The following is a 14,117-nucleotide window of genomic DNA, read 5'->3' as shown; positions in this document are numbered from 1 at the left end:
TCTAGATGCTGATAAGGGACGTCTCCGGAGAAGACAAGGATTTTGGTAGAAGTAACGAAACCTCCGGCAAATTAACGGCACTCCGGCTGGGGTTCTGGAATGATCAGGCCATCTCGTGCATGACAGCTGGTCCGTCCAAGATCAAGATAAGAGATCGTGTGAAATGGCGCGAGACCTCGTATCCAGACAGCAGTAGCGTACGAGGTGATCGACATGGCGTCAATGAGGCCATCGAGGGTGCGTTACATTATGCATTGCCTTGTCACGGCAGGGTGCATGGTATAGTCTCGAGATAGCTTGGGTATCATGCTCTTCAAAGGTCAGGATGTCAATAATGTCACCGGCGGCCTTCGTCGGTCAGAAAGGAAGCGCAGGCGCCTACTAATGCAGATCACACGTTTGACGCATGCGATACGTGTGATTCCAGAATTCACAGCTCGAGACGGTGTTGTTGCAATCTTAAAACCAGGAGTCTGGCTGCAGCGAATGAGATGTCCGCATGATCTGCAACAGTCTTGGCGTAGATCAGGTGGGAATGGAAATCATCCTAAGCTTTGCAGCCCCTGTGCTCGAACAACCTTGTTTCATCCTCAGTCTCACAAGCTGCCTTTTGTGGTTCGCCCACTCAACCTTCAGCATGTCACTAATTCCGAAACTTTATCGATGCTCAAGCATGGTCTTCGAGAGCACCCACCTGCTGTCTCTAGCTTCCGCCTTCAAGAATCACTAGTCCATCCAATGAAGTATGTATTCTGCTGCTTGAACAGAGAGTTCTCCTATCGATATGGAGTGCGTATAGCATCAGAGTCTCCGCCTCCCTCCGCAGGTACATGTCCTTCTGACAAGGCTCTGCTCGTCGGAGATGCCGCTCTTGGCGCTTTGAAAGCTTGGTCCCGGCCTGCCAGTTGATTTATCCAATGCTTCGTGACCTGCCATTTTCGTACTCATGCCGAACGTCTATTCGCCCTTAGCGGTCTCCCCCGTCAATCTCGATACTTACTTCTCTTACATCTATCTTCACGAATCATACGGGCACCCTGCTAACGCCAAGCGACAACTGAGCCTGCTTGACCAATTCTGGCAGGTCATTACTCTCAGTGTGGGAACGGCTAGGATGATACCAGTAGGCTAAGGCTTTGGCTGATGCTTGCTCCGATTACGTCCAACGACTATCACGCTGAATACTCATTGTGTTGCAAGATGAGTAGCAGGAAGGTATAAAGTGAAGCTGTTGGCAACACGAAATGAAGAGCCGCTTCATCATCAACAACAGCTTCAGCATTCTTTTCCAACCAGAGTCACTCTTTTCAGCACTCATTAACACAGTCATTCGCTTATTACCAAACACAGTCACTCATTCAATATGTACTTCCAAAAAGCTGCTCTTGCCTTGACGGCACTTTTGCCAGTCTTGAACGCTGCGCCGGTCCCAGCACCTCAAGACGAACCTGTCCAACCTTTGTCGGTCTCAGGCAAATACATCGTTACTCTCAAGGACACCGCCGATCCAGCTGCTCACGTCGCTTGGGTATCTAGCGTGCACGCTCGGAGCCTTGCCCGCCGACAAGATAACGAGACAGCAACTGCTGGAGTTGAGAAGGAATACGAAATCAATGGCTGGAAAGCCTACCTCGGTCAATTCGACGAGGCTACTCTTGCTGAGATTCAGGCAAGCGATGACGTCGACGAGGTCGAGGCGGACCAGATCTGGAGCATCAGCGCCCTCACCACACAAAGGTCTGCAACTTGGGGGCTGAGCAGCATCTCCCACCGAGAGCCAGGCGAGTCTGGTTACATCTACGACACCTCTGCAGGTGAAGGCACATACGGTTACGTCGTCGACACTGGCATCAATGTCAACCATGTTGAGTTCGAAGGCCGTGCATCGAACGGGTTCAACGCCTTCAGCGGCTCCAATGCTGACACCGCAGGCCACGGTACCCACGTTGCTGGCACCATTGGCTCCAAAACCTATGGTGTGGCCAAAAAGGCCAATCTGATCGCAGTCAAGGTCTTCCAAGGCGAACAGTCTTCTACCTCCACCATCCTTCAAGGCTACCAGTGGGCAGTCAACGACATCCGATCCAAGGGCCGACAGGCTGTGTCAGCTATCAACATGTCTCTCGGTGGATCCTTCTCTTCTGCGTTCAACCGAGCCGTCGCAGCTGCTTACAATGGTGGTGTCGTCACGGTGGTAGCCGCCGGTAACGATGATGTCGATGCTTCTGAACAATCTCCAGCCTCTGCTCCAGAAGCCATCACAGTCGGCTCAATCGACAGTGAAAACGCCCGTTCATACTTCTCTAACTTCGGTGACGTCCTCGATATCTTCGCTCCTGGTTCTGACATCCTCTCTACATGGATTGGCTCAAACTCTGCCACCAACACCATTTCTGGTACCTCGATGGCCACACCACATGTTGTTGGTCTCGTCCTCTACCTACAAGCTCTTGAGGGCCTGTCCAGCCCAGAGGCCGTCGCCGATAGACTCACCGAGCTCGCCACCACTGGTGCCGTTTCTGACGTCCAGGGCAGCCCAAATCGACTTGCCTACAACGGCAATGGCGCATAATTGTTTAGCAACACTACACATCGATTCTCAGCATTGATGCTATAGGCAGCCAATCAGCTGAGAGTCTTTGCAAGTATTTACGACAAGCATGTTTACGACGACTCCCTCACGATTCAGCATACCCAAAAACGTCCGTTGGATACTTGGACGAATGTGGAACATAGGCGCACTCTTCCGGCAAGAGACCGGCAGACATTCTCGGCTCTTGGTAGCCATCTAGTTTGCATAGATCTATGTACAGATACAGCAAATAATGGAAAGCACTCTCCAGAACACATTGAGATCATCCTTTTATATCTTCTTCTTATGCTTCATCAGTCGTCGTCTCTCGTCCCATCTTGCCCATCCAGCATCCTGTAGATCTTCTGTGACTATCAAATCCCTCGTCCTTACCAGCTTTGCCAGCTGGGTCTCGAGGGACCATTCGATCCAACCGGTTCTCCTGAGCGCCGTAGTAAAGACAAACCACAACACAGCAAAGATAGCCCCAGCGCCCACACCAACCAATACCTGCTTCGGCGTATGATAGCTCAGATAAATCCGCGAAACACAAACCGACGAGGCCCCAGCCAACGCTAAAACAGAGAGCACAAGCCGCTCAAGCAACGTCGACTGCTTATACGTCGGATAGATCGCCGCCCCCGACGCCTTCTTCGTCTCATGTACACTCCACGGCTGATGCCGCAGAAGCAAGAACAACGTCAACGATATCGAGAAGAACGACACGAATTGCGAGTGGGACGAAGGCATTCCGTAGCCCTTGCCGTGCATCTGCTGCGGCCGTTCCTCCTTGATCCATCGCTTTAGACCGAAGTTTAGAACCTCACAGGCCATTTGGCCGGCGAACATGAGGAGGACTTCGATTTCTCGTGTTGACCAGATTAGGGTCACGTAGATTATGCAGAGGGCTTGGGGGACTAGGGCTAGCCATGCTGAGAGGTGGGAGAGGTGGTCTGATGGGTCCTGTGGTGTGTTAGTATATGTTACTTACGGTCTTTTGTACAGGGCAGCCAAGGAGGTCGAAGTCGTAGCGCTGGAACAATAAGGATGACTCACGTAGCGGACATGCGTAAGAGAAAGGCTAGTGAGTTGTGCGTCCATATTGTAAGTTCTTCAGGGCCACTCTCGCTTGCTTGAGCCTGGGCAAGCATCAAGAGTACTATGTGTGCGGTTCTTCTCCTTGTTGAAGCTTGTCAGATCTTATACTGTACGGTAGACTGAGACATACAAAATAGCTGCGTGTGGATGATCCATGTGTCACCGTAGTGTAATAGCCGAACGCAGAGTGACGGAATCGCCGCCTCGACTGCTAGAATGTTTGACTCAGTCAACCCAGCGGCGAACCATTCAGATATACGCCTCTCTGACAGTTCAAATCTAGCATAATCTGTTGTATTCTCAGAGGATCTGCAATTATTGTTTGAGTCTTTTCTTTATCACCCTACTTTCGCCTACAAGGGTCTACTTCTCCGTGCTTACGGAGACACTTACAGCATGCTGGACCATAGATAACACGACTTGCTTGACCTTCCAAGATGGATGAAGACGATGAAAGAGCGATAGAGTTATCCTCAATAGCAGCCATCTATCCTGAGCTGGTCACGGACCCTGCGAAGCCTTTCACAGCGACGCTCGATCTACCAGTGGCGCCCGAGAAGCCTTTGAAGATCTACTTTCAGTCTTCAACGCAGGCTGGGCCACCGGGTCTGCTTACGCCGCCTTCGAGTGGTACTGGGGACGGCAAGGACGTCACAAGACAGCCATCTTCCGCGCCACTCACGGCAGCACTCAACGTGGACGTCCACCAGCTTTCGCACTTGCCACCGCTAAAGATCGAGATCACCTTGCCGGATGGATACCCTCTAGAGAAGCCGCCCGTTGTAAGGATACACTCAGAGCCACCGTGGCTGCCGCAGAAGACACTTGAGCAGATTCAGAAGCAAAGCGCCGAGCTATGGGAAGAGTGTGGCAGAGACCAGGTCGTGTACACATTTATCGACCATGTACAGCTGGAAGCCGAGAGAGCATTTGGCCTCGCAGATAATTCAGATGACAAGTTCGAGCTGTCCGGTGAGCTAAAGCTCATTCTACTCGATTACGACATGAGGCGGAGACGTGAACAATTCGAGAATGAGACATTCGACTGCGGTATATGCTTGGAGCCGAAGAAGGGCAGGATCTGTCACAGGCTGCTCTTGTGCGGGCATGTCTTTTGTGTGGCTTGCTTGCAGGATTTCTACAACAACTGCATCACTGAGGGTGATGTAGACAACGTGAAGTGTTTGGATCCGGGTTGCGGCAAAAATATGGTGACGGGTCTTTCTCCTCGAAGCAAGAGAAAGGTGGACCAAACATTGAACCCTAGCGAGCTACTCCAGATCCCTATTGAGCAGGAACTCGTGCAGCGCTACGTGAGACTTAAGAGGAAGAAGCGGCTCGAAGCAGATAAGAACACGATCTACTGTCCAAGGCAATGGTGTCAAGGCGCCGCAAAGTCAAAACGACACCCGAAATCCGATGATCCTCTACACGAAGCTGAAGTTTCAGACGATGAGTCCGACAACGAGCAGCAACCCAGCAAGAAGCAAGAACGAGACCCAGAAAATATACCCATGTCAGAGCGCTTAGCTGTCTGCGAAGACTGCAATTATGCTTTCTGCTCTGTCTGTAAGAAAGGCTGGCATGGCGAATTGGCCAGATGTAGTCCTAGACGGCAAGCGGAACTCAACGCGGAAGAACAAGCGTCGATGGATTACATGAAGCGCTTCAGCACGCCCTGCCCGACTTGCAACGCGCCTGCTCAGAAGGCTTTTGGCTGCAATCACATGATCTGCTTCAAGTGCAAGACTCATTTCTGCTACCTCTGCAGCTCATATCTCATGCCAGACAACCCTTACATGCATTTCAACGATCTCAAGAGCATCTGCTACATGCGATTGTGGGAGCTCGAAGGAGGTGACGGCGCTGATGCTGGGATGGGATTTGCCGGAGGAGCCGGCATTGCGCCCTGGGAAGTTCCGGATCCAGAGGAAGCCGACTCCGACGACGAAAGCGACATGGACGATGAGGATTTTAGGGATTTTGGCGGCGATGATGTCGTGGCCTGGGACGACGATAGCGACGACGAAGAGCCTGCTCCTGATCAGCGTCGGCAAGACAGGCCCCACATCGAAATTGTCAACTTTGCGGGCAATGGTGCGAATCGGCGGATCGAGCTGCCAGGTGGAGCTCAGCGTGCGCCCGCACTACCTGCGGCGCCTAATCCACCACATGGTAGACGAGGCAATGCTAGACAACGGGGTAATGCACGGCCTCAACAAGCGCGTCGTGATAGAGCTCAAGGACACCCACCGCAGCCACCTCGTAATGCGGCTCACCCTCCAGAACAACCACAAAACCCACCCATACAAGAGGTCTACCAAGTCGTCGATGGCGGTCCAGATTTTGACGATCTTGACGATGCACCAGAGCCTGATCCAGTGGTAGCTGCGCCCGGTCAAGGCAATAACGCTGATGCAGGCTTGCAACGATTTCTACGCCTTGCCTTGGAAGACCGAGAAGACGAGTGGGACAGTGATGAGGATGACGGACCCGCGGAGCCACCGGTTGGACCTAGAGCTCGAAACCGAAGAAGATAACGATGAAAATGGTAATGATTTATGATTGCATTTGCAAGATAGCATGATGAGCAAAGCGCTCATATTCATACCCTATGTTATGTACCTATTCCTAAGATACGTTGAAAATCGAACACAGTGAGGCTTCCACATGCCGACATAACTATGGATATTGTACGTCTTCAGACCCCAATTGCACGCCCGCACCGCACCGCCATGTCAACGACCCTCGAACCAATTTCAATTCCTGTGTGAGAACGAACCGCTCACGCAAACCCACACTTCCCCCCAACAGCCTGCACCCAAACACAAGAATTAAACTCCGAATACATCCTCCCAATCTGCCACTCATCAATGCCTACGCCCTCCGTCCCATTTCTGTTTCCATTTCCGTTCCCATTCCCATCCCCATTCCCATCATTCCTAACCGCAACAAACGTATTAACCCCCTTAACCCTCACCTCCGGCCTCCCCAACGGATTCGGCGTCGCGCTCCATCGAAACGCCACAGAGTCACAAGTAACAGCATCGATACTCAGCACCTCAAACCCAATCGGTCGCTGGGTGCCCTGGCCTGCTTTGAATGCGGATAGGGACGGGAACGTGGTGCTGTTTAGGGGGTACCCGGCTAGGGTGTTGATGCTGTCGGAGGTGTCGATGAAGGAGGGGGATAGGAGGGTGGTGGCGAGGGTGTCGGTGTAGGAGGTTAGGAGGAGGGCGAAGTTTGTGGTTAGGGTTGTTGCTGTTGTGGGAGTTAGGCAGAATGGTTTGTGAGAGTTGGGGTTTTGGTTTGGGTTGGCGGGTGGCGAGGATTGAGGTGGATAGGAGGGTCGTTGTGGTTTGGGGGCTGCTGAGGCGAGGCCCATCAGGGCGATGATGGTTGGGATGGAGAACTTCATGGTGGGTGGTCGGCGTGTTGGGTGTTGAATGAGTGACTGTGGTGAGTGAAGGCCGAACAAGCTGTTGAATAGTGGTTGTCTGGCTTGGTGGGAGCTTTGGGTCACTTGGGAGGAGCGATGTTGGCAATGGCAGCTGTTCGTGTACACTTTATACCTTTCTTTCGTCTGTCATTCATCCACAGTCATGGTATATCTGTTACCTTCTGCGGGTTTAGGGGGAAAATCGATAACGTGGGACTACTCCGAGCGACGTTCATGCTCGTTTCCTACCGGAAGTTGTGTCGGAGTCAGACAAAATATCTTGTGGCTTTAGTTGATATGGATATCGGTGATTGCGATGCAGTGGTCGAGTTTAGAATGGGTTCAGATCTGAGTCGAGCCCATTGGAAGATCTGGTGGCATACGGGGCGCTCAAAGCTAGCTCAAGGCTAGCTCTCTCAGGCTTGCTATGGAAGAGCGCACCTGCATGGTACATAGGGGAACGGTAGCACAAGTCGAACGAAGATTAGACATGGCTAGATGTGTGTGACATGAGTCCCGTGTCGTCCGTCGTGTGTAGCTTCCTGGTGTCACAAGTATCCCAGAACGGGGGTCAGACTCGTCTAGATCTGTTCTGGCTGAGCATCAGCACCTTTGGCATGAGGTTTGCGGAAGCATGTAACGAGGATCGGGCGAAGTCATGGCCATGCTTGTGCGCCAGTATCGGGTGTCACTTGGGCTGGCACGGTCCCTGGACAAGCAGACCACGTTTCGCTATCATATTGAGCGAGTTTCTCATGAATTGTTGCTTAGCAACTGCGAGTACTCGCCAAGGTCACACAAATCGACATTGATATCGAGCGTCTCGAGAAAGGAGGCGATCCCGGCCAGTAAGGATACAGTCTAACCGCATTCGGTCAAGCGTGAAGCCTTTGAGCTCAAAATGCTGATTCCCATCTGTTTCCATTTCCACATCCTCCATACACTTACTTCCGTCGGTGGTGCTTCAATCATGACCTGCGGGCATTGGCACGATATTTGTGCCTGGCCTCCATGCTCCTTGTGAAGACTTACAGTACGCCAGATGTCTATGCAACTCCGATTCGCGTTATTATCATCAACAACTCTCTCCTAGCCAGGATGCGTAAAGCTGTTCCAAGTACAGCTGAGACAGCGCGGACATTATTGAAACGACAGTAACTACTCTGAGCTTTTCTCTAATGATTCTGTGGTCCTTTACAATGCTGTTGGAGACCGTTGCCACTTACAACGGCAAAGATCCCTCAGTTGTCCTGAAAGCTTCCTCCATGATCTGAAGACCTTGCTCGATCTCGTCCTCTGTTATAGTGATGGGAGGTGCGATCCTGAAGACACCTCCAAATGCGCTATGGCTGCTCAAATTGGCCCAGAGTCCGAGTTCATACATCCTGTCAGCGATTTGGCTGGCCAGAGGAATGGCTAAGGACTTGCTCTCCCGATCACCCACGATCTCGACGCCACACATCAAACCCCTGCCGCGCACATCACCGATGCATCCGTATCTTTGCTGGAGCTTGTGCAGGCCAGCTTTCAGCTGCTTACCCCGTACACGAGCGTTCTCAACAAGTTTGTCCCGAAGCACTATCTCAAGCACTTTGTCTCCTACAGCTGCGGGAAGAGGATCGTTAACGTGAGTCGTATAGAAACAGAAATCTCTTTCGGCACATATTCGCTCAATCTCGTTGCTGGTGACAACAGCACTCATAGGGATTCCGTTGCCCAAAGTCTTGCTCAAGGTTAAGATATCAGGCACAACACCTTCGAAGTCAACTGAAGCAAAAAGATCGCCGCAACGACCGATGCCTGTTTGGGCTTCATCCACAATGAGAAACATGTTTCGCTTCTCACAGTGCTTCTTGAGAGCTTTGAGGTAGCCTTGAGGTAAGACGTGCATTCCTGCTGATGATTGAATGCACTCAACGATGCAGGCAGCAAGAGATCCGCATGATGCACGATCAATCAGCTCCCACCCATAGTCCAGCTCCTTCTCCCAGTCGTAAGACCCATCAGCATTTCTGAAAATTGATCGATACGTGTTCGGTGGCGGGAGCATATGCATTCCAGGCATCAACGGTCCTTGTCCGCTACGACCAAAGTGATATTGAGTACCAAGAGCTTGTGCCGTCATGCCATGCCAACTAGCACCAAGACCAACAATCTCGAACTTACCAGTGTACACCTTCGCCATCTTGATTGCAGCTTCATTGCTCTCACCGCCGGTGCTGAGGAAAAAGCATTTGTCCAAGCCTTCCGGCAACACTGAGGTGAGTCTGTCTGCGAGGCTCAGAACAGGTGGAGAAAGCATGCCCGAGAAGAGATGGTCGAGGTTTGCTGCATGATCTGCTATGGTCTTAACAACCTCTGGATGACCATGACCGATCAAACAAGACATCTGACCCGATGTCCAATCCAGGACCTTGTGGCCAGCTGCGGTGTAGACATACAGACCGCTGCTTCGCACGATGATGTCTTTTTGAAACTTGACGCCGTAGTTGATGAGTCTCTTTGAAGCAATGTCTTGCAGCTTGGAATCCTCAAGCTTGTCGTATGACTCTGGTATGCCATTTGCTTTGGCCACAACCTTGTCGGCGGGGTGGGCCTCGACATCGTCCTGGATCATTGGCGCCATGCTGCTGGTCTGGAAATAGGATGGGGTAAGTAATCGAGTCAGGTAATGCTGGAATAATTTCGGGCAGTCGCAGATGTAATTCGTCCGGTTGTGTATGCTAAATTTGCAATGGTCGTTCGCTCGCCAGTAGCGATACTGGGTTGTTATATGCTCTCAACCAACGGTTGACCGTCGGACAGGCGTTGCTCTGAGTGGCTAGAGAACCTTATCCCGAAGCGGCGTTCCCGATGGCGAGCGCCCATCCCCATTCGTGGAGGAGCCGGTTCCGCTTCTATGAGCTGCATTATTATTATTATCCGCAGCACACGCGTCTGAGCTACTTAGGTACTCTGCACTTTTATGAACCAGACTCTTTGAGCAACCCAATGCGCAGCCAACAACACGGCATAAATTCCTTCAGCGATGGGGTCTTTCATGTGGTGGAAAGACCGGTGTGCCTCCCGCACGGCGGTTGTCTCTCAACTATGGACTTTTATAGCACCTGCTAAGCAAGCCCAAATGTGGATAGTACATTGCTGTAATATCTATGTCAACTTTCATTCCCACTGTTGTAATTGTGCGTTTCAGGATGGGTTCTGGGCAGCTTTGTTGCCATTGATGTTACAGATTCATAGGTCGAATGTATTGTAAACTCGCTTAAGTCTGGTCGACAGTGCTTTTGTCGCCGAAAATGCCAAGGACTGTCGGGGCAGACGACGCATCTGGCGATCTTTTCGGAGGACTTCGTGCATCCTCCAACATTAAGTCACCCGTTCAACAATCCCCATCCTCGAACGCAGAACCATACAGCGACTCTCACCAACCGTCGGGCAATTCCTCGAGCGACGCGCCAGATGTGCGCGCTAACAAAGAATTCAGGATGAAGACTGCGCGCCCCTACCGATCACACAAGTATCCTGCTTGTACGCGATGTCACAAGCGGCGATCAAGATGCACCATCGAAATACCTGGACAAGCCTGCCTGCTATGTCGCATGCATGGCGTGCCGTGCTCATCAGAATCCGCGAAGAAGGACGACAGATCCACACCACGGGTTGGCTTCATTCACCGATCATTACTTCCCGATGCTGGCTATTTAGATAACATGTCCCACGTTGTCGGACCGGTCATCGCTCGAGATACTCAGATAATGGAGAACTACCTGGGACCGATGTCTCCGAGCAGCTTGAACGACGTTCAACCTCAAACACAAAGCATTTCTCAAGCAGCCAACAAGCCTATCTACCATGTACCGATTCCAGCAGGGAGACCCAGTCCCGCACAGCAATGTAGCTGTTCCAGAAACTTACCACTCGAGTTGCTCGATCAAGTCGACGCTTACTTCGAGAAACTGGTCGGAATGTACTTCGAACACCTCTACCCTGCCTTCCCAGTCTTAGACGAGCAGTGTCTAGTCAACAAGCTCGCCGACAAGTCAACAATACCCCGGACTTTCCTCGTCAACTTCGTCGCATACGTGCTGTTCTACTGGAACATGGGTCCCGAGCTAATGCTACATGCTCGCCCGGACCAAGACTTTGCATGGTCGGTAGCTGTACAGGCTATGCACGCGGATATGCAGAAAGGAGATATTGCTGCGATCGTCTCGGTTGTGTTCAATGTGGCTGGTCGACCTTCGAAAAGCTTCGTGAGCAACATGACTAGTGTCTCGCGCATCGTTGCTCTTTCTCACAGTTGCGGTCTCAACCATGACTGCAGAGAATGGAAGATAGAGGAGCCTGAGAAGAGGCTAAGATGGAGGGTGTGGTGGTCTATTTTGGTTCACGATCGATGGCTCAACTTTGCGCAAGGCACGCCGCCTAGCGTTAATAAAGCGCACTACGATGTGCCGCTGCCGACCATCGAGCTGCTAGCTGCGGACCGTATCAACATACAGAAGCACTACCGTGCTGCGGAGTGTTACATTGAGCTTTGCAAACTAACAGAAATCATCGGCGATGTGTTACCGCTGATCTACCACATCAGGTCCGGCAACGATGGTCTAGCAGCAGAGCAGACCTCAAGGTCAGAGATCGAGCTGAATCGATGGCATCAGGGTCGACCGAAGTGGCTAGACTACATGGACTTCGAGAATAGACCTCCAATACCCGGTTTAGCCAACCTGCAGCTGTCCTACCTTGCTGTGCGCATGCTGCTGCGCAGGATAGCTTGGCACGAGATCTGTCAGCGCGAGCCGGATCCCTCGCCAGCCTGGCTGGAAGGCTGCCTCGAGGCTGCTGAAAACATCGTGCGACTCGTATGTTCTCTCAAGCCGATCGATCTTGCTGGGTTCTGGCTTCCATACAACGCACACCACTTCACATCAGCAGTCACACTCATGCTTCGCTGCGGCCTGCAAACAACCGATCTGTTGATCAGGCGGAGAAGCATGACGAGTGCTCGAACAATGGTTGATTGCTTGAGGAGGTACAAAGATGAATACAACTGGGACATGGCAGAAACAGCTCTGGCGCAAAGCGAAACAATATTGAAGCGGATCGAAGATGGGCTGACTAGGAGAGGTCCGACGATGACACCACAAGCATCACAGCCAGCGCGGACTATTGACGATACGTTCTGGGATAATCCTATGCTGCAGTATCCGGGCTTTGGCTGGCATGGTCAACCGGAGGAGCTGTTTCCTGGCGTGTTCTCGGACTTGAATGCGGATCCGACGCTGTTCGAGCCATATGCGCAGATATCGCAATATGTGTGAGATACTACGAGCGACAAATGATGACTGGGCGTGATTATGACATTACGTCCTCAGACGCATTGAAGAGTGTGGATAATATCCTTAGGCAGCAGCTTGACAGACGATGAGCGTCGAGCACTGCGGCTGTGGCTGCATCTGGGCTGGCTAGTAGACCAACGAGGCATACTCACCTCAGCACGGCTGTCTAGTATATTGCTAGCATCCACTTGCAGGTTCAGCTTCACTCTCTGTTCCACTAGGTCCTGATCCTGTTCATGTACAAGTCCGATCTTCGTCCTCGATATGTCCTGCCCCTCAACCTCGTTCGCCAACCAATCGGATCCATCATCACCAGTACAGTCTATCTCTTCACCGCAATCCAACCATCACTTGCTTCACCATCCTTTGCCGAGCTTGCCTGCTCTAAGCAAAGAGTTGGCCATGAAGAGATCTGCCCCGAAATCATTGGCGCTCCTCATCAGATCCGTTATCTCTGCAGGCTTGTACAAGATACGATCGGTGTGGTATGCAACATACATCGCGAGCATTCGTCGAAGTGTGTGCCGCGATGCTAGAGGTGTGTCAGGGGCAGAATCTGGCGTGTTCGCGTAAATATAGATGAGCAGTTCTGTGACACGGGCTGGAGCCTGGTGCGAGAATGCGAGCACCTCGAAGAGCCTCAGCGTGGTTATCTTGCGCAATTCTGCCATTCCGTATGCATCAGCGAAGACAGCCAAGCGCACAAGGTCAATGGTATCTGTTAGACCCAGGTTTGCTGTGCTCGACTGCTTCCCCATTGCCTCCATGATCTCCTTCGCCAGCATTGGAACATCATAACGGAAGACGCTCAGCTCTTCGGACAGTTCAGTCGGAACTCTGACGAATATGTCAGCGTCAGCTGCCGTTTTGAGCCCCTTCCAACACTTGTCGCAAAGCATTCCCCGGCAACGATTCGCAGCTTTATTGTGATAACAGCCAGCCATTATGCATGTGGTGAGGTTGTTATGCACTGTCTTACCGTCAAGGCACTCTTGGCACCAAGGTAGCGACTGACTGAAGGCTAGTCGTGTCATTTCGCTACAGCCGTGACAGAAGTATTCGCTGTGGCCAGCGTCGAGGAGACTTACGGTCAGAGGGCCAGCCACAGGTATTGCATTGTTCACATTCTGTGTCGCGCGACCTGACTCTTTGGACAATGCTTGAGTATATAGAAGGAAAGCCATGAAAGTGGTAGGGTCGACTTCGGCAAGATCTGCTGTTGCCAGTTCTGTCTCTTTCATGCCATTGTTCATCATACGCTCCAGCACCGGCGAGGCTTTCGCTACGGTGTTCTTGTCGACCTGAAAGATCCGCTTCTTCGGACCGACTCGAAAGATGAAGAGGTCGTTCGTGGTATCGCTATCAAGCCGCTAGTCTGATAGTGTGCGAGGCTGACCGTCCGAGACTTACGATCTGGGCGCCATAGCTTTGTATCGTAAGTTGTGGTCAATGCACAGTGTATGGAGAGAACCGAAGGTAGCAATGTGTAAGAGAGGTGGATGGAGGAGAGGGACAATCTCAAGTGAGCACCATGTGAGATAGTAGTGAACATCGAAGTTTGCCACCGTTAGTGACAACATCTTCACTTTGTGGATGATCAAATCTTTGCTTCCAACAGCCTCATTTTGGGTGTAGACTGCGCGCAGGCGCCCTCCCCAGATCTGAGATC

At 51.8% G+C, this 14,117-nt stretch overlaps 7 protein-coding genes across 7 annotated transcripts; 3 read left to right on the top strand and 4 right to left on the bottom strand.

Annotated features, from left to right (window-relative positions):
• Positions 1–1,363: 1,363 nt before the first annotated feature.
• ALP1 (Basic amino-acid permease) lies at positions 1,364–2,572 on the top strand (the record flags this gene model as incomplete). Its single annotated transcript, XM_064878150.1, has 1 exon — positions 1,364–2,572. The coding sequence occupies one exon, from the start codon at positions 1,364–1,366 to the stop codon at positions 2,570–2,572; it is 1,209 nt and encodes a 402-aa protein (XP_064726258.1).
• Positions 2,573–2,863: 291 nt separating this feature from the next.
• On the bottom strand, positions 2,864–3,673 carry PMZ80_009756 (uncharacterized protein; the record flags this gene model as incomplete). Its single annotated transcript, XM_064878149.1, has 2 exons — positions 2,864–3,535; positions 3,629–3,673. The coding sequence occupies 2 exons, from the start codon at positions 3,671–3,673 to the stop codon at positions 2,864–2,866; spliced, it is 717 nt and encodes a 238-aa protein (XP_064726257.1).
• Positions 3,674–4,107: 434 nt separating this feature from the next.
• PMZ80_009755 (uncharacterized protein) lies at positions 4,108–6,210 on the top strand (the record flags this gene model as incomplete). Its single annotated transcript, XM_064878148.1, has 1 exon — positions 4,108–6,210. The coding sequence occupies one exon, from the start codon at positions 4,108–4,110 to the stop codon at positions 6,208–6,210; it is 2,103 nt and encodes a 700-aa protein (XP_064726256.1).
• A 245-nt stretch (positions 6,211–6,455) lies between these two features.
• PMZ80_009754 (uncharacterized protein) lies at positions 6,456–7,088 on the bottom strand (the record flags this gene model as incomplete). The annotated part of the gene is made up of 1 exon (XM_064878147.1): positions 6,456–7,088. The coding sequence occupies one exon, from the start codon at positions 7,086–7,088 to the stop codon at positions 6,456–6,458; it is 633 nt and encodes a 210-aa protein (XP_064726255.1).
• A 1,243-nt stretch (positions 7,089–8,331) lies between these two features.
• On the bottom strand, positions 8,332–9,735 carry PMZ80_009753 (uncharacterized protein; the record flags this gene model as incomplete). The annotated part of the gene is made up of 1 exon (XM_064878146.1): positions 8,332–9,735. The coding sequence occupies one exon, from the start codon at positions 9,733–9,735 to the stop codon at positions 8,332–8,334; it is 1,404 nt and encodes a 467-aa protein (XP_064726254.1).
• A 670-nt stretch (positions 9,736–10,405) lies between these two features.
• PMZ80_009752 (uncharacterized protein) lies at positions 10,406–12,430 on the top strand (the record flags this gene model as incomplete). The annotated part of the gene is made up of 1 exon (XM_064878145.1): positions 10,406–12,430. The coding sequence occupies one exon, from the start codon at positions 10,406–10,408 to the stop codon at positions 12,428–12,430; it is 2,025 nt and encodes a 674-aa protein (XP_064726253.1).
• Positions 12,431–12,804: 374 nt separating this feature from the next.
• Positions 12,805–13,872, bottom strand: PMZ80_009751 (uncharacterized protein; the record flags this gene model as incomplete). Its single annotated transcript, XM_064878144.1, has 2 exons — positions 12,805–13,807; positions 13,859–13,872. The coding sequence occupies 2 exons, from the start codon at positions 13,870–13,872 to the stop codon at positions 12,805–12,807; spliced, it is 1,017 nt and encodes a 338-aa protein (XP_064726252.1).
• Positions 13,873–14,117: the final 245 nt, after the last annotated feature.

This window comes from Knufia obscura (genome assembly GCF_036327395.1).
Source record: "Knufia obscura strain CCFEE 5817 isolate CBS 148926 chromosome Unknown scaffold_14, whole genome shotgun sequence".
NCBI classification, from domain to species: Eukaryota; Fungi; Ascomycota; class Eurotiomycetes; order Chaetothyriales; family Trichomeriaceae; genus Knufia; species Knufia obscura.
This window is presented reverse-complemented; position numbering and strand designations above follow the sequence as displayed.